This window comes from Achroia grisella, unplaced genomic scaffold (genome assembly GCF_030625045.1).
Source record: "Achroia grisella isolate CSIRO2021 unplaced genomic scaffold, CSIRO_AGI_Agris_v1 utg1248, whole genome shotgun sequence".
Lineage (NCBI taxonomy): Eukaryota > Metazoa > Arthropoda > Insecta > Lepidoptera > Pyralidae > Achroia > Achroia grisella.
The window spans coordinates 985,056-1,001,016 of NW_026712607.1; the positions used below are offsets into that span (position 1 = coordinate 985,056).

Sequence of the window (15,961 nt, forward strand, 5' to 3'; positions counted from 1 at the left end):
ACGAAGTCAGGTCAGTCAGACCATCGTGACAAATTCACTAGGAATTTATCACGATGGTTCCCAGAAGGAATCGCATAGGGGGGATATGGGGATATGGGGATTACTATTTCCCGTTACTAGCAATCCCCTTTCCTCTACTTTAGTATATGTTGGATATACTGTAATGTATACAAATAAACAAAATGTAAATGTCTGTAACTTCAAAGTAACAACTTTTCACTAAATGTATATATAAGCACATACATTACTGACATAAAAAAAAAGTTGAATATGTTTTTGCCTGTCTGTCTATTTGTTCTAATCCCTAAAACGGCTGGACTGATCTTGACAAGACTTACACTCGCTGATAGCTAACATCCATAATCAGTAACTTAGACAGGCTAGTATTATTTAAAAATGATTTATTGTCAATAAAAAATTATATTCCGAGGGGATGAAGTCACGGGTAACAGCTAGTCTATAATATTAATATATTTATAGCAAGTAAAAAAAATCTACAGGAAGAATTTGAATGATTTAGTGTTACATTAATGTAATCGATCCGATCTGTTGCGCCTGCAAGTTTGCTATGGCCATGAATATTGATCTTTACTTGTATAATGACGGCCTTGTTGGTCTAGCGGTTTAGCTCACCGCCTTACCTCCAATGGTCGCGGGTTCGATTCTTCGCACGGCACAAACATTTGTATTCATGAGTATGATAGAAAAAAAATAGAATTTGAATTTTGAATTGAATTAGCTAGCTTAACTTGGGCGCTAAATAGATGGCGCTGTGTGAATCATCCTAAGATTATTATTATAATAATGGTCTATGAACATCCCATTTCGTTCTGCCAATCGATGTGTCTCTTCGCCAGGTTCTTGGAGACCGGCTTCGTTTTTTCAATCGCTGACAATAAGTCCGATAACTGCACTCGGTCTTTCCGTTGGGTTGCGCTGCCTGTGTACAAAATTATACAAGTCATTACAAAAAGCAGGACAGTTTGTGAGGAGTAAAGATTTCAAATTAAAAATAAACCTACAAAGGCACGCTAGTTATTTTTAAACTTTAGTGTTTCACACACATTATTCATTAATTTATCTGCTTTATCTATACATATAAATAAAATTGGAATGTCTATTTGTAAATAATCGTTTTTAACTACATGCATATGAATATAAATATGGTACATACACCAAAATAACATTTTTTACAATTTTTATTTGTCTGTTGTTCCGGCTAATCTCTGAAATGGCTGGACCTAGCAGTGTGCGATAGAGACAACATAGCTTTTTATTGGCAGGTAGCTGATGTAATAAGGAGTAACTTAGGCTACTCTTAATTTAGAAAAAATCTTTTAGTTTAGAAAATTAAAGTTAAATTCAAGTCACGGGTACAGCTAGTCGGCTAATAAAATAACCTTTGGAATGTGCCGAGATACTTAATTGTGGCTTAGCAATAAATCTGCGTATTATTTATAAAAATAAAGAATTATAATACATTACTTAACCTACTTTACAATACAATAATTTAGTTTTTAACTGGGTCTTAACACTTTATACGTATTAATATTTACTTCCCTCGACGTTTCGATTAGTTTGCCGGGAAAAAGGCAAACACCTTTATTTAGCAAAAAAATATTCATGTAAATACGCTATAATTACTAATTACATGTAATATTTTTTTATCTGTGCTACTATTTACAACCACATTGTAGAATTACCTTCCAGCAATGGTATTTCCGAATCGATACAATAATGAAAACTCTAAAAAAAGAGCTTAATCCTTCTTCTTACAATTCCGGTGGTTGTGGGCAAAAGTAATCCATCAGGTGAGCCGCAAGCTCATTTATTCTCTATGCTGTAAAAAAATTCTTAAGTTGGTAATTGTATAATATTACCTCTCGCGTTCATATTCGGCAGCATCTTCCTGACGGTACACATGAGTGCCTCCTTACAGACCAGCTTGATATCGCTGCCTGAATAGCCCTCGGTCTTCGCAGCCAGCTCCTCAAAATTCACCTTCGGGTACAACTCCACGTTTTTCACGTTGAGAAATTTCTCGAACAATTCCACTCGAGTCTTGAAGTCTGGTAGAGGTATGTATATTCGCTTCTCCAGCCTTCTTAACATTGCTGGATCTAAAACCCTAAAAAAAATTTTTTTATGTAAGTATCGTATACACTTTCATTTAGTCAAATCTGTTAATTTGAAATTACAAACAGATACTTTGATAAATCTCTCAAAACAATTGCTTAGATAAATCTCTCAGTCGTGTACAGTTTGTGTTTCTAATTGTCGGCTCTCAGATACACACCATTGTTCTCACACGCCGTTCACAGCATAATGCCCGCATGACGCCAGCAGTGTGCGCTAGAGACGACATAGTGCTTCCTTCTCTTTCCCACATATACAATAAGTTGTATAGATAAATCTTAAGTATTACTAACCATGGCATATTAGAGTTAGCCAATAAGAACACCACACCGTCCCGTTTGCTGATACCATCCAGCTCTGTGAGTAGCTGAGCAGTCATGCGCCTTGACGCCTCGTGTTCTCCCGAAGCTGAACGATCTGAAGCTATGGTCTCTACTTCATCAATAAAAATTATTGAGGGCGAGTAGTAGGACGCCATTTCGAAAAGAACCTGTAAATATACCATTATAGCAACCACTATTCTGTAAACGGAACCTTACTGGACCTAATGCAATAGCATATGCTGGTGGTCACTATAATTTCACCAATTGAATTTAAAAATTATCTAGGCTTATCTAGTTGATAAGAATAAGAGTTGAGTTTCTAGTCAGTCAGTTGTTCTTAGCTCGAAGACACTTCAACTGACGGTAGATTTGACATATCGTAAGAGTCTGTAATAGACCTACATGAGTAAAGATATTTTCATTTTGCTTTTGTGAGGCTTAAGTTCAGCAGTTCATATCCAAGTAGCTATAGTGATTATTATATTTCTGAGTGATGACAATAAATAATAATCAGATACCTACTTATAATTCAGCTAAAGTTTTACCTTGATTATTTTCTCCGATTCTCCTCTCCATTTATTAATAACCGTGCTACATGATATATTGAAGAAGGTACATGAGCTCTCACTGGCTACAGCTCTCGCCAGCATTGTCTTGCCAGTTCCTGGGGGCCCGTGAAGTAACACACCTCGCCAGGGTTCTAGAAGACCAGTAAATACTTCTGGATACCTATAATTAAGTTTGAGAAATGTTAGTTAAATGAAAAACTTATCCCTATATGAGATCTCTCCTAGCTAAATCAGTTCGTAGAAATTGCGGTTGAGTAACAAATAATTAAAATTATGCTATTTTATTTATTTATTTATAACAAACAGAGCCTAAGACTGCCAGCAGTAATAAAAATACATACGCAAAATAAACATTTTCTATTATACTATGATTGTTGGTATTTAACTACCAAATAACAGTATCAAAAGTTTTACAATATCTCCCGAATAGAGTACTTATATAAACTTAACAAAAATAAAATGGCTTACAAGAAAAAATCACGGCTTATATTGCACCTCGCTATTGTCACGTTATCATTAAATGGATCTATATGTGATAGGTCCGATGATTTATTATACCTATGTGTTGCAAGCTCGCTCGCACAGTGAGTGTTTTGTTGGTAATTTGTAGAAAAAAGAGGGTCATTAAATATATAATAGTGCCATGGTGACCTCATGGGAATATTCATTGTTATTTTACTTAATAGTTCAGGACAGCCGACATCAATTCTTGTAATTTTTCATAAATAGGTAATGTTTGCTATTTACCATATACATATGCTATCTTTTTAATAAAAAACAGAAGGTATTTATAATATAATAAAATATAATTCAAATTGTGACGGGTGTACATGTATTATATATATATATAACCTTCCTCTTGAATCACTCTATCTATTAAAAAAACCGCTTCATACATAGGGGCGGTTAGACAGCTATAGCAACTTTGTTTTATACTATGTAATGATTACAAAGGTACAAACTATGATGTTGCGTTTATTTGGATCGTGTGGAGTGACGCAGATTGTTTCCAAAATCATGCCGTTAATTTTATTTGCGCCCAGTCGTCAATAGATGGCGTGAATAATATGCATACCTGACGGGGTAAACTACAGATTCCATTAGTAAACTCTTCGCCGAGGACAGTCCCTTGATATCGTCCCAAGCTATATCCATTGGCTTGACGATATCCTGGTAAAGTAATTCTACAAGTTGTTTCTTTTCGGGAGACATTTTCGCAATAAAACCCGTTAGAGGTTTGCAATCCAGTGCATTGTTTTTATTTTTTGGCATATCTTCATTCTCCTAAAACAGTACAAATGTTTAAAGCGAAGTGAAGTCGACACAACCTGCTGATAATGCTGTACGAAAATGTTAGAACGCACGACTTCTGAAGATTAGATTTTGTAACTGAATAGGTGCAGTTAGCATCAAAAATTTATATAAACACATTGGGACTTCTAAAGCAGAAACGGGGTTGCGTACCAAAATTCTTCAAGAAAAATAACGATGGAATTGAATAAATATCTTTAAAGGTCAAATATAGCTAATAGTCATAAATAAATAAGCCTGGACAATTAACACAGCGCCATATATGTCTAACAGTAAGCAGAGCTTGTGTTATGGATACTAGACTACTGATATAATGGTGAGAAAGGGAGTAAATAACGAGATGACTGCGAACAGGAATGAATGGATGAGAAAAACATATTACGCCGACCACAAATAAATGGGATAAAGAAGAAGCAGATGATGATAATACAATACTTATATATTTTTTTAAATACATACATAATATACATAGAAAAGAAACAACCGTACTCATGAATACAAAGGTTTGTACCGTACGAGAAATCGAGCCCGCGACTATCGGAAGTAAGGCGGAGCGTGAAACTGCAAGACCACCGAGGCCGTCCCAAAGTCCCACAGTAGCTATTGGCCGCAAGAGAACTTTTCTTGTGACCCCTCTATTAGCTTACTCATAATGATAAAACCTTACCCTGAGCATCCTGGTGACAGTAAACGTGGAGGGCAGATCAGCATCTGTGTCGGGATGTGGTACATCCACCGCGCGCTCTGTCCTCACTCGCCGAGTAACAGGGCGTCGGGGTAGCTGCTTCTCTTCTACCTTGCGACAAAACTGTGGCTGCTTGTTGAACCGTATGAGGTAGTAACTGCAGTAGTCCTTAAAACATTAATAGACTTTGTAATATTTTATCGAATTAGTTTATTTTGTTATCTTGCGAAATATATGACGGGTTCGGTGGTCTAGCGGTTTGGCACACCTTACTTCCGATGGTCGAGGGTTCGATTTTTCGCATGCCACAATCATTCATATTCATGAGTATGATTGATTGTTTCGATCTGGGTGTATTTTATATTTTCGTAAATACATACATAATAATTATGTATGTATTTACGAAAATATATATCTATGTACCTATTTGTATCAGTTATCTAGTATCCATAACACAAGCTTTAGCTAGTCTAGAGTCTAGACGGCACTGTGTGAATTGTCCTAAGATTATTATTATTATACTAACTGTTCCCGCGACAACGTCCGCGTGGAATTTAACTTTGTTTTTCTTAAGTAAAAGAATTTTCCAAAATAAAAGTAGCCTAAGTTACTCCTTATCACATCAGCTACCTGCCCAAGACAATTACATCAAAATCGGTCCAGCCGTTTCAGAGATTAACCGGAACAAACAGACAGACAGAAGACAAAAATTGTAAGTAAAATTCTGCTTCATTTTCATCCATCCGCTAATGGCTCACAATCACTGTATCAGCATCTAAATACTGACCTGTAAAATGATGTCCAAGTCTATATTATCGCAGACCTCGTATTCCCCGGTAAGGGAGGCCTCAGACGCGAAGGTCTCAGCAGTGTGGAAGAATCCCTCCTGCTTCAAGAAACTCAACACCAAGTACTTTAGAATGCGTTTTCTGGCGCGAAATAAAGCTTCTTTCTAGAAATAAAACAAAGCAAACCGATAGCATCTGTTAATGTTCATAATGGGCACTATCAATTTATAAAACATTTTAAATTATAGCCGCTTAGCCATGCCCGCGGTTCAACCCGCGGTTTCATTTATAGCCTATATGTTATTCTGATGTATAAACTATATTACTGTAAAGTTTCATCAAAATCCGTTCAGTAGTAATTGCGTGAAAGAGTAACAAACATCCATTCATACTCACAAACTTTCGCGTTTATAATATAATTATTAATGTGTTGCTCTGATTTATAAGCCATATTATAATTGTTTAGTAAATCAAAATTCACCAAAATCGGTTTAGAAGATTTTGCATGGAGGAGAGTTTAACATTATTTCATACATACATCTATTGGAATGAATTTTCACGTTTTTATTATTAATGTTATTGTATTTGTAATTATATATTGTATTGGACTTTAATTCTTTAGTTTTAGTTTCAATTACTTATTTTACTTTCGTCTTTCTTACTTCTATTATTTACTATTCTGTGACACACACACCACTTCCTGTATCACGCTGTTTTAGGTTAAAAAGTAGAGTAGTAGAGATCTGTTTTAGAGATAAAATCTGCTTTGCTAACAAAATTTCTAATATCTTCGGTTAAATTGAAAAATGGCAGTTTTCAAAATGAACATTTTTGGAAGACAAGCAATTAAAGTTTTTTTTTATTTATTTAAATTATTTTTTCCTTTAAAGTTTTAAATTTACACACAAGTATTATATATCATTTTAAAAGTATTTAGATAATGATTAAGACGGCGTGGTTAATTTAATTGACTTATATAAAAGGAGGCAATTCTAGCTTCTAATTTTGAAAAATGTGATTTTACTATTTAATCGACGATATGTATTTGAAATGTTGTATTTATAAGTACAATAAAGAATATAAATATGTACTGTATGTCTTATAAATAATTGCCTACGTAACCTAACACGCACATCACGTGAATAACTTCAAGAAACAGCGAGTAATAAAAACATAAAGTTAATGTCTTCAGCAACGAGAGCGAATGCCATTAGGTAAACACAAAATAATGAACTGCATACCTATACCGTGATATGCCGAAAGTATTAACTTTTAAACAGATATTGTATGGATTGGTATGTATAATTTTAAAATGTGATGCAATTTTTTAGCTTGCGGCCATTTGATCTCAGAAAAAGTTTGATCTATGCATACGATTACCGTAGCCTATGCACGCCTGAAACACCAGGCGTGTCACGTGCGCGTTGCGACCCTTAAGAAGACCCTTTTTGAAAAACTCCATCTAGTCTCTTGTCTCTTGTGGTCCCTCATTATTGTCTCTTGTAGTCATTGGGCTCCCTAAGATGTGGTCGAGCGCAGTGATGGCAGACTCATACGTCATACTCGTGAACAAGTTCTGCTTGTAGGGACTGGTCTGCTCTGATTATACGACTGTTTTAATCCTATTGCGTATGTAATATCTGACCCTAATAAGTGGTGCTAGTTGGTGGTTTGTATTCACACATTTCGAATTGGAAATGTAAACTTACAATGATTATTTAAAAGAGCAACACGCAAGTTTCTTGCTACTTCTTCTTGTGATGAGACAGCTTTCCGAATGAGCGGTAGATTAGAAGAACGAACTATGACTATTCAGAAGTGCTTAAATTAAGTTTATTTGAATAAATGATTTTTTATTCTATTTCTTTTCTATTCTAATCTTAACGTTTATGAAAATAAATTGTATCACAAGAACGAACATAGGCTATCTTTTATCTCAATAAAAAGCACACAAAGTAGCATGTATTAGCTAGTATTCTGTAACGGTTCAGAACAACAATAGATGATTTCAACTTACAGACTCAATTTTTCTCATCTGACTCAAAGGTCTGGTGACTCCGGCCATATTCTTAAAAGTTTTTTTTTATTAAATAAACACTCAAATGTGAAGAAATCACGAAAACAATATAAAATTACTGGTTTATTGCCCTTCAGCTATTGACAAAATGACGTGTTGCATAGTTGCCAGGGGTTGTTATGTTGCTAGGCAACGGAGCACGTGGTCCAAAGATTAAAATAGGTCATATCAAAACAATAATTATATTATACATGTTAGCACATGAAACCTCTTTTTGTATAAAATCCATAAAAAATTGTAATTAAAAATAAAATAAAAAACTAATTTTCTTTCTGTCAACACGGTCTATCATTTATTATTAATTGTATTGAGCTTAAATGCATTATAAATATATCACAGTTAGAAACACAAAGTGTGTATTAGCTGTTCAGGCAAGGTTGTTTTGCTATATAAATTAATATCGATATAAAAGTAGGGGTTTATGTAGACGGTTGAAAAATGTAGGGTTGTACATATTGTTTAATGCCAAATCTTAATAATATTATAAACGCGAAAGTTTGTAAGTATGGATGTTTGTTACTCTTTCACGCAAAAACTAGTGAACGGATTTTGATGAAACTTCACAGTAATATAGCTTATACATCAGAATAACACATAGGCTATATATTTTTGATTGAAATTTAATAAATAAGATAAAATAAAAATTAAGACAAAATTTTAAGATTATTTTTTGAGTGGCCCAATCCAGAAAAAGTCTCAAAAAACCCTTATCACTTAGGAATATAAAAAATATATAAAAACGTATTCTCAGACTTACCCAGTTTACATATAAAATTTCATGAAAATTGGTTCAGTTAGTCCGCTTCCATCACGGACAAACAACACGAAACTTTATATTATACATATAAGTAAGAAATATTATAGATCCGATTAAATAATGTTGTTTTTATATGGTTAGTCAGTTTATATAACGCAGAACTTACGTTATGAAAACTAGACAACTGATAAAAATACCTAAATATTTTTTTAATAAGTATATTTATAAATAATTATACAAAATATTTACATTACTTTTCACCCGAAATGGCCCGTCAATTTATTTTACTACTTAATGGAGTCAACTGTCCACATTATCAATTCCCGACCCCCCTAACTATGTATATATATATTTTATGATGATAATGGAATGGTACACCCGCCTGCGCTAATGATTTCCGTTTGCTGGGCACCAGTGGAGGATGATAAGATGAGTATGAGGTCAGGCCAGTTAGCCCATCGTAACTAATTCACCAAGAATTTATCACGATGGTTTCCAGGTGGGACCACGTGGAGGTCAACCTGACATATTGCTAGCAATAAAAGTATCAGTCCACATTACTAACAATTCTTTTTCCCCCTAACTATGTGTCATCATCATTATCGCAGCCCGGAAGACGTCCACTGCTGGACATAGACCTCACCCAAATATCTCCACGATCGGTCTTGCGCTGTTCGCATCCAATGTTCAATGTTCAATCTAATACATAGTTAGGGAAAGTCCTAACTATAACTAACTATAACTAACTACCATATAGTAATTTTTGTAGCTGTGACGTGGTCGTGTGGAATGAGTAGTCATGCTCACTAAAATGTCCAGACATGTGGCGGCGTGCTGGGCCGGGTCAATCTAAAATATGGTCGAGCGCAGTGATGGCTGGCTCATCCGTCATACTCGTGAACGAGTGCTGCTTGTAGGGACTGGTCTGCTCTTATCACTACGACTGATTTAATCTTATTGCATGATTATATTTGACCTAAAAAATTAGTGCTTGTTGGTGGTTTGTATTCACACGTTTCGACTTGTAAATGTAAACTTACAAGGATTATTTAAAAGAGCAACACACAAGTTTCTTGCTCGTTCTTCTTGTGATGAGACAGCTTTCCGAACGAGTAGTAGATAAAAAACAAATTGTTATGACTATTCAAAAGTGCTTAAATTAAGTTTATTTGAATAAATGATTTTCTATTTCTATTTCTATTTCTATATGTATTTACAAAAAAAGTGTTAAAGTATTTCTATCATTTGTCTAGTGCCCATAACAAGCTCAGCTTAGCTTGGGTCCTAGATAAAACTGTATGAATTATCCAGGGTTATTATTATTAATATTGTCTTTGTTATATGTTTGTAGGTATGTAATGAAATTTAAATGATACCCGTGTAGAGGACTCGAGCACAGCATCCCACTTACACCGCTCAATCTAATTTTATGTAACAGTTCGAGAACGGCAATTTAGTTCAATTTGTGTGGTAATCTCGTAGCCTTTCTTCCAATCGATAAGACTATTGCTAAAATAAGTACATTAGTAGAATAGTGGAGTATTTTCTACATATCTTAGAATAGCAAACAGCCGTCGTCTTGTATGCCTTCAAAACTTATTTTAATTAATTAATTTTTATTTCCATTAATTGTTTCATTATTTTCATTAATTCATTCATTATTTTTATTAATTAATTTATTATTTTCATTATCTAATTTTCTTTAAACTCCCATACATAGTTGTAAAATAGCTACCTGCCCCAGCTGCCGCACGAGTGTACATGTACATATAAACCTTCCTCTTGAATCACTCTATCTATAGCTAAAAAATGCATTACAATCCGTTGCGTAGTTTAAAAGATCTAAGTGCACAGAGAGCGGAAGCGACTTCATTTTATACTATCAAGATCAGTGCAGAAATAAACACGCTACGACTCTACGAATTTGTAGCACTTATGCGAGTGGTCATAAGATCGCATCCCCTTATCCGCTACAGTTTCGCTTCAGTTACTGTACTGTACAAGAGATCTGCTACAATAAGCCAACACAACTATTTTAACTTTTAAACTTGTTGAATGGCCAAATATATTACCAATTTTAGTATAATTTATATTTATTACATTATAAGATACTATGAAAAAGCGACTTCCTTATTTGTTATGTGAATTAATCGACCGGACATACAAAGAAACAAAATATTGAAATTATAATAGTTTCAATTTTACAGTTTTTTTTTATTGGATGATTATGGAATGGTTCACCGTTCAATGGCTAACAGGCACCAGTTGAGGATGATGAGATGTACATGAGGTCAAGTCAGTTAGCACATCGTGGCAAATTCACCAGGAACCTATCACCTTGGTTTCCAGAGGAAACCGCGTGGAGGTCAATGACATGGTATTGCTAGCAATGGGGTTATAAATCCACATTACTAACAATCCCATTCCCCTCAATTGTATAGTTTGGTAATGTTATAATGACCAACAAGCTAATAAAGCGCTTTATCAGCAGTTTCTTTTTTAATTTACGCTTAAAAACAGCTTAGAGACATTCATCGGCCATAACGTACATAGCGTGTGAAATTAAAAGGTGCTAAATTAAAGAGCACATTCTCTGTAAGAGGTAATGTCGACACTTGATGTATTTTTGCCGCGTAGGTATTATACATACGAATAGGTATGTCGCGTGAGGCTGAAAATAGCTACGTCACCGTGATAACAGCGAGAAATTCAGATGTGCTTAATATTATAATGTCAAGGCTAATTTATGAGGACTTTGAATTGAAAAGCTAAGCGTGTTTTTCACCTATCTGCCAAAGATGGTGACTTTGAATACTCAGAAAGAGTATTCAAAGAGAAAAGAAGAAAATTCAAATTTGAGTATCTCAATATAAGTGTCTATGTCTATTTTTTTTATTTGTCTTTTTTAATTTCAATTTCAAACTATTCTAATGTTGTTGGCTTCGGCTAGCCTTTACAGCTTCACCGAACGATAGAGAAGGTACTTCAATTCCGCGGAATGACTAATACAGCCGCAGAAGAACTAAAAGCTCCAAGATATCGCGACGAATCGCCTATTCCCGGAGTCGCGGCATCGCAATGTCAGTCCACCGCGACCACTGCGGAAAAAAAAGTGCGATCAAGTAGTACCTTAGCTATTTTGTGTGTTCCATTCTTGTCAAGGGAAGTGCTAACCATCTCTCCTTTACATAGACACGTAGGCCAACTCCTGCCGGATACGACTTTAGTCTGAGGACACCGCTTGATCCCCGTATGAATTGAACGGGTAATCGATCGGAGGGGAAAGGTTTGAATGAAGTTTGGCGTGAAGTTAGAAAAAAAACAGACGCAATCGCAGGATACAGCTAGTATACTATAACTACTACTATAAAATTTGTCATTAATAACTCACTAGGGATTCCACCCTAACTTTGGGCGGTTACAACTGTATTCTCTTTCTGTAGGTGTTTTTGAAGTCAGTTGAGTAATGTTTTTATTCATTACAAACAATAATAATACTTAGAAGGTTTTATTCTTGTTATATTTATAATTTTAATTTAGACATTGTATAAATGTTACTAATTGTTGTTTTAGGTATTCAAAGTAAAAACTTAATTAGTATGTTTGGCTACCCTGAAACTTAGCATCCTTTAACGTATATTATACAACTCAAGAACTTTAGCAATACATTTCTATTTACAGATCCTAAAATCACAAAATTTTATATTTGTAGCTATACGTATACTCGGTAGGACGACCTCGGTGGTCTATCGGTTAGCACACCGCCTAACTTCCGATCGTCGCGGGTTCGTTCTTCACACGGTAACATTTGTATACATGAGTAAGATTGTTTGTTTGGGTCTGGGTATTTTCTATGTATAATACGTATGTATTTATAAAAAATCTATATATTCTATCTATCTATGTTTCAATTACCTAGTACCCATAACACAAACTTTAGCTAACTTAACTTGGGTCTAGATGGCGCTGTGTGAATTGCCCTAAGATTATTATTAATATTAATATTATTATACGTATACAAATTTTATCATATATTTATTATATGATAAACAGCCCTGTGTACGAACTATCCTGCTTTTTAGCATACATAAATAACTTGAAAATATCTTTGTTATAACAATATACAAAACTATAACAGAGACAATACCAAATAAGTATCATAAAACCAGATCTAATGCGTTAATTTGCACTTTATGGCTATCGTAAAAGAGTTTTATTTTATTACACTCGCTTACATCAATTGAGATTATGTCGCAAAGTAGAGCCTCCCGCAATCACTTACGAAATTAAAGTGGTCTCACGTTTTTTATTGCTGACTAGTTAACCCAGTATCACTTCAGCCAGCTAGCATAAAAGTTATAAAAGTAGTATTATAAAATTAATTTCAATATTTCAAATCAAATCAAATCAAATAGGGGGTAATGGATTGACAGTAATGTGGCCTCTTGACCCCGTTGCTAGCAATGTACCATGTCGGGTTAACCTCCGCGCGATTCCCCCTGGAAACCATCGTGATAAGTTCATCTGGAATTTAACTGACCTGATCTCATGCTCATTTCATCATCCTCCACTGGTGCCCCGTCAGCGTAAACCATAAGCGCAGGCGGGTGCACCATTTCATTATCGAATACAAAAGAATCAAATGAAATCAGAAATAATTTATTTATTTAAGACATTTTAACCGCTTATGAAAGTCTTTTTGTATTAATATTTTTCGCTACCGTTCATGTACAGATTCGATTGAGAAGACCTGATAAGAAACTCAACTGTATTTCTTTTCTTCTTAAGCCAGTTTATTTACATTGTGTATTTATGTAGATGTCTATGCCTAACATTAAATGAAAATCCCTTTCGGGAACAACTATTGCCATGCACGTTTGTCATTCAAGTATTCGTTTAGTGAATAATAAATAGGCTTTGCTCAGTAAATATAATTTAACAGATATTTTGAATAATAAAAATACTCTCAGGACAATTCACACAGTGCTATCTAGCTAGACCCAAGTTAAGCTAGCTAAAGCTTGTGTTATGAGCACTAGATAACTGATACAAATACATAGATATTTTTTTCGTATATACATACATATTATACACCAACACAACACCCAGACCGATTTAAACAATCAAATTCAGGAATATAATGTTTGTGCCGTGCGTGGAATCGAACCCGTGACCATCGGAAGTAAGGCGGTGTGTGTGCTAAACCGCTCGACCACCGAGGTCGTCAGTATATGTACAGATATCCTTTGGTATCTTACTGTAAATTTTTATACCCATTCCCATAAAATGGATTTTGTGACTTTGACAGATTAATTTTCTTAAGACAATTCCGTCTTTGTTTAATTTGTTGTAAATTCACGGCAAAAGCTGGAATTTATACTGTAATTATTATTATTGTCTGCCACCATTGGCTGCGGGGAATGGAATGTAAGGGTTACGAAGAAATGACATCGCTTACTCAAAACAATGGAGAGGGTAAAAGCGGTGGCTTAGCTGAGATACGTATAGGAACGTGTTACATTAACTATAAAAATTGACGTCATTACGACAGTTCCCAAGTGGGGTAGACAAAGGCATTCAGACTATATAATATCATAATAAGTTTATTGTGAAAAAAAAACAAATAAAAAATGGACTTAACTCAGGTTATATATCTATATTAATTCTATATATATACAATAGTTCTTAAAACTATTTAATACCAAGTCCAGTGCAGTAGTGTCTAAACTAGGTCTAGCTTGTATATCAGACACCATGGCCCCCCTAAAGATAACATGCTATACGATTCTTAAGAGTTGAAAGTAAAAAATAAAACTAATGTAGGTAATCGTGTCGTTGAGACAATGAATGCGTCACATCGTATGGTCCAACTATAATCGGTGCATACAAACTTATGCAATAAAGTATATTTGTAACAAAAAAAAGATTATATTATGTTATATTGTAGCAAAAGCAATACTTGATATATGTATACTATATATATTATGATTTATTTTATACTACGATGGTGACAAATAAGCATATGGCCCAACTAATGGTAAAAGGTTACTATGGACGTCTGAAACACAAGGGGTGTCACGTTACCGACCCTTAAAAAACCTTAACATAACCTTTTTGAAAAATCTCATGCTGTAGTCTCACGAGAAAATATCGGCAGGTAGTTCATTCCAGAATCTAAAATCTATACGCGAGAGGAAGCTCCTCTGAAACCGCACTGTCCGAGACCACTTAGGATCCAGCGCGTGGGGATGAATAACGATGTATAAGGATATGTGATTCAAACGTGGCACACATATTTTTTTAAGCTTATTCTTGTTAAAAACATAAGTAACCGCTTATATCACGTAAAGAAGTAGTAATGTAACTTTGTACGGTAATCCCAGGCGGTGTAGGTAGAGATATGTTTGCTTGTCATCAAAAGATTTGAATAATTGTTTTTGTTAGTTATTACTAGCTGTACACGCGACTTCACGTGGATTTTAACCTTAATTTTCTAAAATAAAAGTAGCCTAAGTTACTCCTTATTGCATCAGCTACCTGTCAAAATGGTCCTGTCAAAAACGGTCCAGTCATTTCAGAGATTAGCCGGAACAGACAGACAGACAAAAATTGTAAAATATATTATTTTAGTGTATGTATTTATATTCATATGCATGTAGTAAAACCGGTTATTTCAATATTACATACAGACACTCCAATTTTATTTATATGTATAGATTAAACTTTCGTGTTTAGTATTATACATTACTCATAAAGCTTACCGTACATTACTAATACCACAGATAAGATAATATTACATACTAATATTTAACATAAATAATATTATCTTAATAATATTATAAAAGCGAAAGTTTGTGAGTATGGATGGACGAATGTATGTTTGTTAATCTTTCACTCAAAAACTACTGCACGGATTTTAATGAAACTACAGTAATATTATACATAAGAATAATACATAAGTAATATTTAAAAAAATATTACATATGTACCTTAGGTGAAATATGACAAATGTCAGATAACTGTGACGCAAACGAAGTTGGCTTAACGAGTGGTAAATTCAGATATTTCCCTCTCTCGACTTTTTAATTTGATTGCACCAGCCGTGGTCAAGAGCTGACTGAAATAACAGCGATATCAATGTCGATGGGTGCCAGCAGTTTTTTCTACTACCGTCATTAGATTATCCAACGAAATATCGATACACAACACTCAATCTAAATATATATAACTCAAAGGAGACTGACATAGTGATCTATCAACGCACAGCCCAAACCACTGGACGGATCGGGCTGAAATTTGGCATGCAGGTAAATGT

General features: G+C 34.5%; 1 protein-coding gene and 1 non-coding gene across 2 annotated transcripts; both read right to left on the bottom strand.

Annotated features, from left to right (window-relative positions):
* Window positions 1-727: 727 nt before the first annotated feature.
* On the bottom strand, window positions 728-7,972 carry LOC131854934 (katanin p60 ATPase-containing subunit A-like 2). The gene is made up of 8 exons (XM_059206120.1): window positions 7,830-7,972; window positions 5,812-5,976; window positions 5,007-5,192; window positions 4,104-4,312; window positions 3,005-3,188; window positions 2,430-2,626; window positions 1,881-2,128; window positions 728-940 (listed from the first exon to the last, which is right to left on the bottom strand). The coding sequence occupies exons 1-8, from the start codon at window positions 7,875-7,877 to the stop codon at window positions 810-812; spliced, it is 1,368 nt and encodes a 455-aa protein (XP_059062103.1). The 5' UTR covers window positions 7,878-7,972; the 3' UTR covers window positions 728-809.
* Window positions 7,973-11,750: 3,778 nt separating this feature from the next.
* Window positions 11,751-11,842, bottom strand: LOC131854946 (U6atac minor spliceosomal RNA). The gene has a single exon (XR_009358082.1). It is a non-coding gene; the product is annotated as a U6atac minor spliceosomal RNA (small nuclear RNA).
* Between the last annotated feature and the right edge of the window lie 4,119 nt (window positions 11,843-15,961).